This window comes from Canis lupus, chromosome 6, assembly GCF_048164855.1.
Source record: "Canis lupus baileyi chromosome 6, mCanLup2.hap1, whole genome shotgun sequence".
Taxonomy (NCBI): domain Eukaryota; kingdom Metazoa; phylum Chordata; class Mammalia; order Carnivora; family Canidae; genus Canis; species Canis lupus.
The window spans coordinates 63,476,034-63,488,419 of NC_132843.1; the positions used below are offsets into that span (position 1 = coordinate 63,476,034).

Sequence of the window (12,386 nt, forward strand, 5' to 3'; positions counted from 1 at the left end):
AGCCTGCTCCTCCCTCTGCCTGTGTCTCTGCCTCTCTCTGTGTCTCTCATGAATACATGAATGAAATCTTTAAAAATAAATAAATGAATAAATAAATAAAACCAACAACAAAAACATACCTGTGGACAAGTCTAGGCAACCAACAGCTGAATCAAAATAAAAAATCAGAAATGGAGAAGCCCTAGAAAAATGGTGTGTATCGACTCTACTTAAATAAAATTCTAATGCTAGCAACTGTGGGAATTAGGGTTCCAGACCAGAACACAAATGTTACAGACCTTTGAAAATCTTGTCAGAACATTAAAAATTTCCTTTCTGATGGTTATAAATGTACAGAGATTTTAAGATAGCAAAACTAATATTTAAATTTTAGGGACTTTGAAAATTAAAGTGTTACTTCTTTGCAAATATCACTGGGAAGATCGAATAGTCTTGCCTCGCTTGCCTTCGTCTCAGCTGTATAACCTAACAGCACACATCTTTTCTATGCATCTGTGAGTTTGCCCTACTCCTTTCAAAATTTAGATTATCTGAAAACAAATTCACCCTTTTCCCTCTGTATCCTGAAATACCTCTGGGAATTCCTTTAATGGGAACTGTTTTGCAGGTATTGTTTCCTTTGTGACATCTTCACCCTTTATGTCGCAACCACTTTCTTCATCTGTGTAGATAATTAGGCCTTCCCTCAGTTCCTATAGCTGCGTCTCTGCAGTCTCTTGAGTGTCAGTGTTCTCAGCATTTCACGGCCAGCTGTTCTATACGCTATGTTCAGTTTGAATTGCACTTGCAGTGTCCTCATTTTTCATTTCTTCACTGAACTTTCATCCTTGTTGGCTAATTTCCTTTTTTGATTATCCATTCTTGTAAATTGTCGCACTGTCATGTGTGATTATCACTGGCTGACAAGGGGATAACTACGTGCTTGCTGTGTATGAACTAACAACTAGACACATGGTGATCAAATCACAGACTTTGAAAGAAGTGATGTGATTGATTACTGATCACGATGAGCATTTGTTATTTACATAGTGACTTGTGGATTAAAGAACTGGCACTGAAGTTTTGTATTTTATGCCCTTACTTGCAGTCAATATACAGTGGTAACTAAAATTTGAATCATGTTGCTGAGGGTTTATTTAACTAGATTGTAGAAACCTGTATACAGCGAAGCCATGTGGAGTGAAGACTGCCTATAATAACATCATTGCCAAAAATCCTAAGTTGAATGGAGAACAGTGTGAGTGTATTAATCTTATTATTCTTGACAAGAAGTTAGTAAATACTGGCTGAAGTTGCAATATATAAGCACAGTGTTTCTAATCTCTAGATGTTTCTCATCATCCTATCATTAATTTTAGAGAAGTCTTTTAGGGACTCTCTCCCCTAGTGAAGAAAGTATAATGTTCAGCAGATCTTTTTTGTTTCTGTCCTTTTCTGTTAAAACCTATAACCAGAAGGTTCCAGTCTAGTTTCACTTAACCTATTTCTCTGTCTTATGGCCATGTGTGCAAGGCCAGTAGCATCAACTCTCATACCCTTTGGGCATTAACATAATTCCCCTGAAGCCTGTCTTTATTTCTAATGTCCATGTCGTGGTCACCGCAGCTTCATCTTTTGTACTCCATTAATTTACTTTTGGTACTTGAGAATTTTTTCTTGTTGTTAAGCTCAGATATGTATTTAAAATAATTTAACACTGATACAGCATTTCTGTGTGTTTGTAATGAACAGGAGGGAAGATTTTTGCATGTGCTTCATCATCATCTAGATTAGAAATAACTCTGTCATGGTCATTCTTTAAAAAAAAATTCCAGGGGCACCTGGGTTGCTCAGTTAGGCATCTGACTCTTGGTTTCACTCAGGTCATGATCTCAGAGCCCTGAGATCAAGCCCTGCATCGAGCCTGGCATAGGGCTTCATAATCAGCAGGAAGTCAACTTCTCCTTTGTCTCTCCCCCTCCCTGCACTCACTAACACACATATGTATATTCACGTGTGCATGATTGCAGTCTCTCTAAAATAAATCTTTAAAAAATTCTACCCAAAATAATATCCCAAACTATAAAATTCCTATTAATAACTATTAAGAGGAGTACCTGGATGGCTTATTGGTTGAGTGTCTACCTTTGGCTCAGGTTGTAATCCTGGGGTGCCGGGATTGAGTCCCCATATCAGGCTCCCCTCAGGGAGCCTGCTTCTCCCTCCTCCTATGTCTCTGCCTCTCTCTGTGTGTCTCTCATGAATAAAATCTTAAAAAAAAATAACTATTAAGAATGTGTGAGACCTGGCGATCCCTGGGTGGCTCAGCGATTTAGCACCTGCCTTCGGCCCAGGGTGTGATTCTGGGGTCCCGGGATCAGGTTCCGCGTTGGGCTCCTTGCATGGGGCCTGCTTCTCCTTCTGCCTGTGTCTCTGCCTCTTGCTCTCGCTCTCTCTCAGGGATAAATAAATAAAATCTTAAAAAAAAAAAAAAAGAAATGTGTGAGATCTTCTATAGAAGGAAACCAAATTATAAAAGAAGATATGAATTAATGTAGTGATACATATAGTACATTCCTGAATGGGAAGACTCAATTGGTAATAAAGTCAATTCTCCCCAAATTAGGCTCTTCCAATTAAAATTTAAATGGAATTTTAAAGAAAATCTAAAGTTATCCAGAGGGGTAAATTTGAAAAAGTAGTTAAGAGAATTTTGAAGAAAAATAATGGGGGAGTGAGTTGCTATACTAAGTAGCAAGGTATGGTGCAAAGATGGAATAATTAAGATAATGGTTTGGAGCAGGAAATAGGTCTGTAGGGCAGTAGGATTAGGAAAGAGGCCTGTCAGGCAAATTGGTCTGTAAAACAAAATTGAGACTATAGAAATGTGTAGACAATTTTGAACTAATGAAGCTGTATTTCAAGCAATTAGGAAGAGGATGGGTTGTTTTAAAAGTGGCATTTAGAAAATTGGCTATTTTGGGGGGCAAACATAGTTATGTTTTATTTTACATCATAAAGAAAATTAAATTCCAGATGGAGTAAATCTCTAGACATAAAAAAAATGAGCATTGTTTTCAGAGGCTCAAAATAGCCTTTTTAACCATGCTCGAAATCTAGAAACCTTAAAGGAAGAGAGTGATAGAGTTAACTACATATCTAGAGCTTATAGTAAGAAGCACCAAAACAAAAGACAGGAGAAATAGGGCAGCCTGGGTGGCTCAGCAGTTTAGCGCCACCTTCAGCCCAGGGCGTGATCCTGGAGATCTGGGATCGAGTCCCACGTCGGGCTCCCTGCATGGAGCCTGCTTCTCCCTCTGCCTGTGTCTCTGCCTCTCTCTCTCTCTCTCTCTGTGTCTCTCATGAATAAATAAATAAAATCTTTAAAAAACAAAAAAGACAGGAGAAATATGTTTACTATATATAACAATGTATAGAGAGTGTGTTGGCCAATAAGACAACCAGTAGAAGATGGACAAAACATAAACAGACATTTCAAAAAAAAAAGCAATAACTAATACGAAAATGTTTATCCTCATTAGTAATAATACTTGAGATATCATTTTTTGTTTCGAAGATGGGCAAAATATAGATCATTGGTCGTCCCCTATGTTAGAGGATTGTAAGGATGTAAATTAGTGTCTTCATGGGCAGCCCCGGTGGCACAGCGGTTTGGCGCCACCTGCAGCCCAGGGCGTGATCTTGGGGACCCTGGATCGAGTCCCATGTTGGGCTCCTTGCATGGAGCCTGCTTCTCCCCCTGCCTGTGTCTCTGCCCCCCCCCCCCCGTATCTCTATGAATAATAATAAAAAAATTAGTGTCTTCAGTCTGATAGTTATCAGAAATTAAATATCCATATCTTTGACCCCTTGGGTCTATCTCTAGGGAGTCAATCTATAGAAATACAAGCATATGTGCAAAAGATGTATGTATATAGATGTTTATTATAGCATTGTTTATATAGTGAAAAATTGAGTTCAATCTACATGTTCCTCAGTAGAGGAATGAATGAATAAATTTTAGTGTATCCATACTTTGGAATACTGTGAGGAGGTACCATGAAGGATAATAGGCTCTAGAGTCAGATTGCCAGGCTTAAATTCTGGATTCATTATCTGCTAGTTGTATAGTAACTAGACTGACTGAACTTCTTTGGGCCTCAATTTTCTCATCTGTAAAATAGGGATAATTGAATCTGTTTCAGAGATGTGATAATTAAATGAACTAAACTGTACAGAACAGTGCTTAAACTGTACTCAGTAATATTAGCTGCTATTAAACGATCACTTTGTAGTTAAATACATTTATAAAATTCTAGCATGGAAAAACTCCACTGTGGTTTAAGTAAACAGATTTTAGAGCAGTGTGTGCATATGGCATGAGCACTTGTTTGTAAATAAAATGTAAATTATATATGTGCATGTATTTTAATGTATGTGGATAAATTTGGAAGCATAAATGCCAGTCATAACAGTAGTTACCTTTGGGGAGTGAGATTTAGTAGAGTGGAAGCAGATTATCAGAATTTTTTTTATAATAATATGTGAGATAGTATAACATTGTGCAATTTATTTTTTTAAGATTTTATTTATTCATGAGAGAGACAGAGAGTGGCAGAGACATAGGCAGAGGGAGAAGCAGGCTCCTTACAGGGAGCCCGATGTGGGACTCAATCCCTGGATTCAGGATCATGCCCTGAGCCGAAGGCAGATGCTCAACCACTGAGCCACCCAGGAGTCCCAGATTATCAGATTTTTAAAGAAATATATTTTAGTATTGATTTTTTTCTTAAGCATGTATTACATTTATAACTAATTTTTTTTAAAAAAGATCCTAGATACTGTAAAAACTTCTTTCATTTAACTGTAAGAAGGTTGTATCTTCTAAGGATGTTTGCTTTCTCTTATTTTCCTCAGTGACTCACTAAAATTTTCCTTGCAGGAACATGCTTACCCAGCTGATGAACTCATGCCTTTAACCTGTAGAGGTCGTGTTAGAGGCCAGGAGCCAAGTCGGGGTGATGTTGATGATGCCTTGGGAAAGTGAGTATTATCAACACAGTGGATGGCGTGGCATCTCAGGGTTCCCAGGTTTTAGACTTTCTAGATGCAGCTTACAGTTGTATTTCTGGGAATTGGTTAAATTTCAAGACTGCTTTAAGTATTAACATTAAACTCTTTTATTTCCTTTTGTTATCTTTTATAAAAAATCATTTACCGGTTTGATCAGTGAAATATAAGATGAATATAACTTTTTAAATGTATATAAAGTCATTGACACATTATATAAAGTGTGGGTGGTTTAATATTTTTATTTGATTTTAGAAGTTAATATTTCTATTCATTTTGAAGATATGTAGATGCACAGAATATTAAACGTAATATTAAGCCTTTTCAGGGGCCTTCGGTGCTTTATAGGTTACATTGTACTATAGATGCATGGAAGTACTAGCTAATAGAAACTACCAGTCAATAAGGCATAGATACATCTGCTTATGGATATAAATCATGGATAAAATATTCAGAATTCTAATGGTTTGTATCTTATACTTCTTTCTTAGATTTTCCCTGACACTGATTGATTCTTTGGATACTCTTGTGGTAGGTTTGATTCTTCTTGAATTTACTTATTTTATAAACTTCATAATTTGCATAATCAAATATGAATATAGTCATTACACAGTAAGTCAGAAGCAGAGGTTTTCAGTATATAATATCTTCTGAGGGTAGCCCCAGTGACGCAGCGGTTTGGCGCCGCCTGCAGCCCAGGGCGTGATCCTGGAGACCCTGAATCGAGTCCCACGTCAGGCTCTCTGTATGATGCCTGCTTCTCCCTCTGCCTGTCTCTGCCTCTCTCTCTGTCTCTATGAATAAATAAATAAAATCTTTAAAAAAAATAAAAAAATAATATCTTATGAGCTTTGCTTCTAAATAGATCTTTCACACTGTTGATTATGTCACCTATCAGGTGAAAGTATATAGAAATCATGGAGATACTGAAATAATTTGTAGGTGTGTTAGCTAATGTGATGGCACATCAGGAAGTTTGTTTCCCTGTTATACAAAGAGATTGAAGCCATTGGAAGAAATTAATTCTAGAAAATACCACTGATGTTCTTGTTCCAGAATGGCATGCCATAATGATACTTAAATTGTTAAATTAGGATTCTTCTGTTACGGTCATTAAAAAATTAATTTTTTCCCAGCAGTGATTTTTAGTCCCAAGTGCTCCCTTCTTAGCAATCCTTTTTTACCTCATTGGAATACAAAATCATTCCAATTCTGGCTGGGGATGGTTTATGATGGCAGAGGGGAAGGATTGACCTACAGATGTCTTGATTTCTAGATATAGCATCTTTCTAACTTTCTACTTTGAGACCACTTACAATATAGAGTAGGCTTGCAGGCAGCCTGGGTGGCTCAGCGGTTTAGCGCTGCATTCAGCCCAGGGCGTGATCCCGGGGACTTGGGATCGAGTCTCACATCAGGCTCCCTGCATGGAGCCTGCTTCTCCCTCTGCCTGTGTCTCCCTCTCTCTGTCTCTCATGAATAAATAAATACAATCTTTTTTTTTTAAGATTTTATTTATTCATGAGAGACACACACAGAGAGAGGCAGAGACACAGGCAGAGGGAGAAGCCGGCACAGGCAGAGGGAGAAGCAGGCTCCATGCAGGGAGCCAGACATGGGACTCCATCCTGGGTCTCCAGGATCACCCCCTGGGCTGCCCTTTTTTTTTTTTTTTTTTTTTTAAGATTTTATTTAATAAATAAAATCTTTAAAAAGAAAAAAAAGTAGGCCTGCTTCAGGATTTTCCTGAAGACCTAATTCTCAACTTTGAGTATATATATTAAGGACTGATTAATGTTTAAAAAACAAAACAAAAATCTTTTTCAAAACTAAGCTTTTCTTCCCAATATTGTTTCTACATCCCCCCCCCCCCGAACATTTTCTTTTTCCTTTCCTTTCCTGTTCCCTTCGCCTCCCTTTCACATCCATTTTCTCCCTCCTTCCTTCTATACCAGCACCTTAGGAGGATTGCCTATGATGTTTTTAAAAATACCCCCTCTCCCAAGTTACTCTTGATTTAATTATTCTGGAGTGGGGCTGGGCATTATTATTTATGCCTCTAAAGCATCTCTTTGTTTATAAAATGCAGCCTCGGTTGACAAGACCTTTTTGTTTTGGAGACTTTGGTTATTTATAACTTTTTTTTTTTTTTTTAAGATTTATTTATTTATTTATGATAGAGAGAGAAAGAGAGAGAGAGGCAGAGACACAGGAGGAGGGAGAAGCAGGCTCCATGCCGGGAGCCCGACGTGGGACTCGATCCCGGGACTCCAGGATCCCGCCCTGGGCCAAAGGCAGGCGCTAAACCGCTGAGCCACCCAGGAATCCCCTGTTTGTAACTTTTTAAAGCTGGGTCAGAGTTTCAAAAGTTGTGACTTTATTTTTCAGAGATTAAAGGAATTTGTGACTATATTACCATGACTATGAGAATGAGATAATATATATATGCCCTATTTTTGGTTTCGTGGTCCTTGGTGTTCTGCTATAATAGGGCTTCCTCTGCATATTATAAAAGACAAAGGTATCCTGGGAGGTACAAATTTCCACCCTAGGATAAGCTATGTGGTGTTATTTGTTTGTAACTGTAGCTGGGTTATACTTGTCAGGTCTACCTTGACATGGGGAGTAATTAAAGAGCAGTAGCTATGTGTTAGGAAAGACCACAGGTGAACTTAAGTTTGTTCTTCATTTTGTCAGCTTTGCTTTATCCTTCCATATAGAAAATTCCCTGTCATCTCTCTGTAAGCCCTTAGTTGATTTTCTTGAACATGGATCTCAGATACCATATGCTTTAAAAAATCTTATCAGAAATGAAGGGATAAAGGTGGTTTCAGGCTACATAATTTTCCTAATTTAGAAATCTGTTGGCTTCTAATTGAGTAGCCATTAATTATTACAAAAATTCTATCTTTCATGTTATACCAGTTGTATACTTTGACACTGATCTGCAAAATACGATCCCAGGGCAACAGCAGCAGCAGCGACACCTGACATCTTGTTAGAAATGCAAAATTCTAGCACTTCATCCCAGACATACTAAATCAAAAAGTCTGGGAGTGAGGCCCAGCAGTCTGTTTTTAAACAAGCTTCCAGATGATTATGATGTACACTAAGTTTGAGAAATACTGTATAATGATGCAGTGCTTTTAAAACTTCAATGTACTATAAGTACCCAGGGATCTTGCTTTAATATACAGATTCTGATCCAATAGACTGAAGAAGGTAGGGTTCAAGAATCTGTGTTTCTAATAAGCTGCCACTTGGTGGTGCTGCTATTGCTGGTTAGCAGACCATACTCTTCGTAATGTGTGGTAGAAACTTGAGTTCTGGCTCCTTGTGGCAGGTAGTAATAAGTGATCTGATAAACTGGTATGTGTGATTTTGGCCAAATTAAATAACTTTTAAATAAATTAATTAAATAAATGATTTAATTTTAAATAACTTTTCTGGGCTCCTGTTTTCACCTCAGAAGGGCTAGACTAGGTATCTAAGTTTCCTGTTAACTATGAGGTACTACTTCTTATTAATCTTTGGTTCAGATTCAGATAAGTAATTCCTATTTGTTGAATTTATCCTCAAGAGTTAAGAAAGGCTGATAAAGCCTTACATCTAAAAAAAAAAAGATACTTTATAAACTCCTTAAATTTTAAATTTAAATTTAATTTAAATTTAATTCCTCTTTTCAAGTAGGAATAACCTAAGTAACTTCTTACATGTCATCATAGCTTTGAAACATAAACATTCATTTTGAATTTTTATTACTATTTTAAAATTTTCGTTTTAATCTAAACAGAAGAATTAGTTTAGAAAAATTTTTTCCCACATTTATTATTTATTTATTTAAAAAAGATTTTATTATTTGAGAGAGCAAAGAGCACAAGCAGGAAGTACAGGGAGAGAAGGGCAGAGGGAGAGGCAGACTCCCCATTGAGCAGGGAGCCCCGTGCAGGGCTTGATCCCAGGACCCTAGGATCATGACCCCCATGCAGGGCTTGATCCCAGGACCCTAGGATCATGACCCCCATGCAGGGCTTGATCTCAGGACCCTAGGATCATGACCTGAGCCAAAGGCAGACACTTAACCAACTAAGCCACCCAAGTGCCCCTATTTCCTACATTTAAAAGGAATTATTTGGTACATTTTATTAATACACATTAATATTTCTAACTTACTTTGCCTTTACTTTGTGAGCTTTTTTATTTTGTGATTTATTTGAAAATATTGATAGACCTATCATGTGTGATGCTACATGTACCTCTATTGTTTTTATTTTGGTCGTACCAAGTAGAATTTCTGTTGTCATAGTTTGATTTTTAAATTTAATCTGTTCCTTGTGCTCACTTCGGCAGCACATATACTAAATTTAATCTGTTCCTAAGTCTGTCCATCTAGTTTTTATTGATGTAATGATGCCAAGAACTAAATTTAAATTTCTTTTTAAATTCTACACTGCCAAGGCACCTGGGTGGCTCAGCAGTTGAGCATCTGCCTTTGGCTCAGTTGCGATCCCAGGTTCCTGGGATTGAGCCCCATGTTAGGCTCCCTGCAGGGAGCCTGCTTTTCCTTCTGCCTGTGTCTCTGCCTCTCTCTCTGTGTCTCTCATGAATAAATAAATAAAATCTTTTTTAAAAAAAATTCTACATTACCATGAAATTCGTAGAAAGAGATATTGAAACAAATTAAAAATAATAAGGGAAAGGAAGACCTGAATTCATCATTGTTATCAGCTAGGAGCTGATAACTAATAGAGCTGATAACTAATAGAGCAATTGGAATGAGTTTTCTAACTAGTTATAGACAAAGAGAACTCTTTCTACCTTTATTCTCCTTTGAAACAAATAGCATTGGTATAATTCTTGGGAATAGTTCTCTGGAGATAGACTAGGAAGAATAATAAGATTAACAAAATGATACTAAAAAGTGTATGTGTAGGTGAGTAGGGGGTAGAACAGTTGTGTTTCATTCTAAAAGTATGATATAGGGCTGCAGAATTTACTTGGATTTAGAGATTGTCAAGGAAAAGGAGTCAGTTTAAAGCAAGGCTTCATAGTATATTTTACTCAGGACTTACCCTACTTGAAATTTAGTCAGATACCCTTTTTTTTTTTTTTTAAATTTTACTCATCTATTCATGAGAGACAGAGGCAGAGATACAGGCAGAGGGAGAAGCAGGCCCCTTCGCCCCAGGAAACCTGATGTGGACTTGATCCCAGGACCACGACCTGAGCCAAAGACAGACATTCAACAGCTGAGCCACCCAGGTGCCCCTTAGATATTCTTATGGAATATTTTATAACTAAATTAGAATTTTTAGAGAAAGAAATCAAGTGAAAAAACACTACAAAATTTTATCAAACAAAAAGATTAAACAAGTAAAGGAAAAATACCTTTAGTGGATCCGAGGTCTAAAAGCATGTAATTATGCAGCTGTTACTGAACAATCTATGACAACTGCTAACTCAGAAAACAAACAGGTAAGGCCTGCCACACTGCCTCGGCCAACTGCTTCCTCCTTGGGAATCCTGAGGGGGCCAAATTGGAAGCATAGCACCTGGCTGGGTTTGCCAACACTGAATAGATAAACCTGTGGCATTACTCAAGAGAGAGGAAAGTCTTGGAAAAGAGAAGGGGAGAGATTTATTTCTGGTGCTGGATGCTGGGAAAGATGGCAGGCACAAGCCCTAACAATAGACCTCTCCATGGGCAAGATGGAGATGTCAGGTGGGTATACATGCAAGAAAACATGCTGAGAGTGTGTGATCATGGGCGGGGCAGGGGGTTGGCGGTGGGAAGGAAGGGTACAGGTGTTCAACCCATGATCATGGGCAGGTAAGGTGACATGTAGGCTGTGTCTATCATTCCATTGATATCAGGGCTTTTCTAGTCTGGCAGTTGGAATATTCTGGTCACTGCAAAATATCTTGTCAGTGACTCAAGAAAGTGTGATAAGCAATAAGCACAGTGGGTTATAGTTAGAGCATGAGTTAAGTCATCTTGTCTATTTCTGATTGTAACTGTTGGGATCAATAGTTGAGCAAGAGGGCTCACTGATACAGCCTTGATTTAGACTGAAAAATCAACGCAACTATGTAACGCATTGGCCCCTTCCTGGAACAGAATTCTTAACCTAGTCAGGATTCTAGACCCCCATGGTAATAATAATAATAATGATAAACAATCCTATGAGAGTAGATACTTCCTTTTTTTATGGATGAGGGAATAGGCTCAGAGATGGAAGTCATTTGACTGAGATACAGGTAGTGAGTGAAAGAACCAGAGTTCAAATCAGAGGTTGCACTTGAACACAACATTGTACTCCTCCTTAGTTAGGGGTCAGCGCATCCATGGGTGAAGATGGCAGGTGGTATGTGGTTTACAGTCAGTCATTCTCTGAAGGTTGTACTTTCTTTTGAGAGCATCCTATTTTTTATTTTTTTTATTTTTTTTGAGAGCATCCTTAAAATGATGTTTGGTGAATAGGATGGTTTTTGTGTTGTTTTGACTTGGAAACCAAATCCTGAAAGAGCTCATCTCATGTAGCTCTAGGCCATGGGTTATAGATTAAGAAACCACTTATCAGTTCTGATGATTATTATTTTAAATTCTTAATGATTTCCATGTGTCTAAAATAGTATATAAAGATTCCTTATAATGTAGGCATTTAATTTTGGAGGATTTTAGATACCACATTTTTATAGTAAATATAAAGGAAACATTTTATATTTGTCACTTTTTAGTGTCTTAATGTATTAACTTGCTTTTAGTAGCTCATTCTAACTATTTCTTCTTAACATGGTAGAAAAGAGCTTTATTTTCATAATTTTCTTCTAGGTATTAAATAAAACTAAAGAATTTGAAGATGCAGTGAGAAAAGTTTTAAGAGATGTTAATTTAGATAATGATGTAGTTGTATCAGTCTTTGAAACAAACATCAGAGTTCTTGGGTAAGTATGTAAGACACTAAAGCTATGATTTTTTTTTTTTTTTTTTTTTTTTTTACTAAAGCTGTAATTTTAATAACAGAAGCCTAAGCTATACTGTTTATTTCTTGATGGTAATAAAGCAAGAAATTGCTTATGCTTAAAAGATGAAAGTTGGGGTGTTATGAAACAGAGGCTGGGGGATGACCTTGCATTGTATCAGAGACAGACAGACAGCAGCAGAGTTTGGAAGTAGTTGCAGACTCAAATCAAAGGTAATCCCCGTGTTTGTTAAAAAAAAAAAAAAAAAGGGTTAGAGGTTGACCATTTGCATATTAGTTGTATCTCAGGTTTTTCGCTAGTTTACATAGTTTGCTAATCTTAACTAGCATCTCTTCAAGCCAAATGAAATTAAA

The 12,386-nt window shown here is 37.3% G+C and overlaps 1 protein-coding gene across 7 annotated transcripts in view; it reads left to right on the plus strand.

Moving 5' to 3' along the window:
- The window catches only part of EDEM3 (ER degradation enhancing alpha-mannosidase like protein 3), a 70,795-nt gene that overhangs the window by 16,270 nt on the left and 42,139 nt on the right, over positions 1 to 12,386 (plus strand). For all 7 annotated transcript variants that reach the window (XM_072830905.1, XM_072830904.1, XM_072830909.1 and 4 more), the window contains exons 3-5: positions 4,922 to 5,022; positions 5,541 to 5,580; positions 11,882 to 11,994. In XM_072830905.1, the coding sequence (XP_072687006.1) occupies positions 4,922 to 5,022; positions 5,541 to 5,580; positions 11,882 to 11,994 (254 nt within the window). The remainder of the gene's footprint in view (positions 1 to 4,921; positions 5,023 to 5,540; positions 5,581 to 11,881; positions 11,995 to 12,386) is intronic.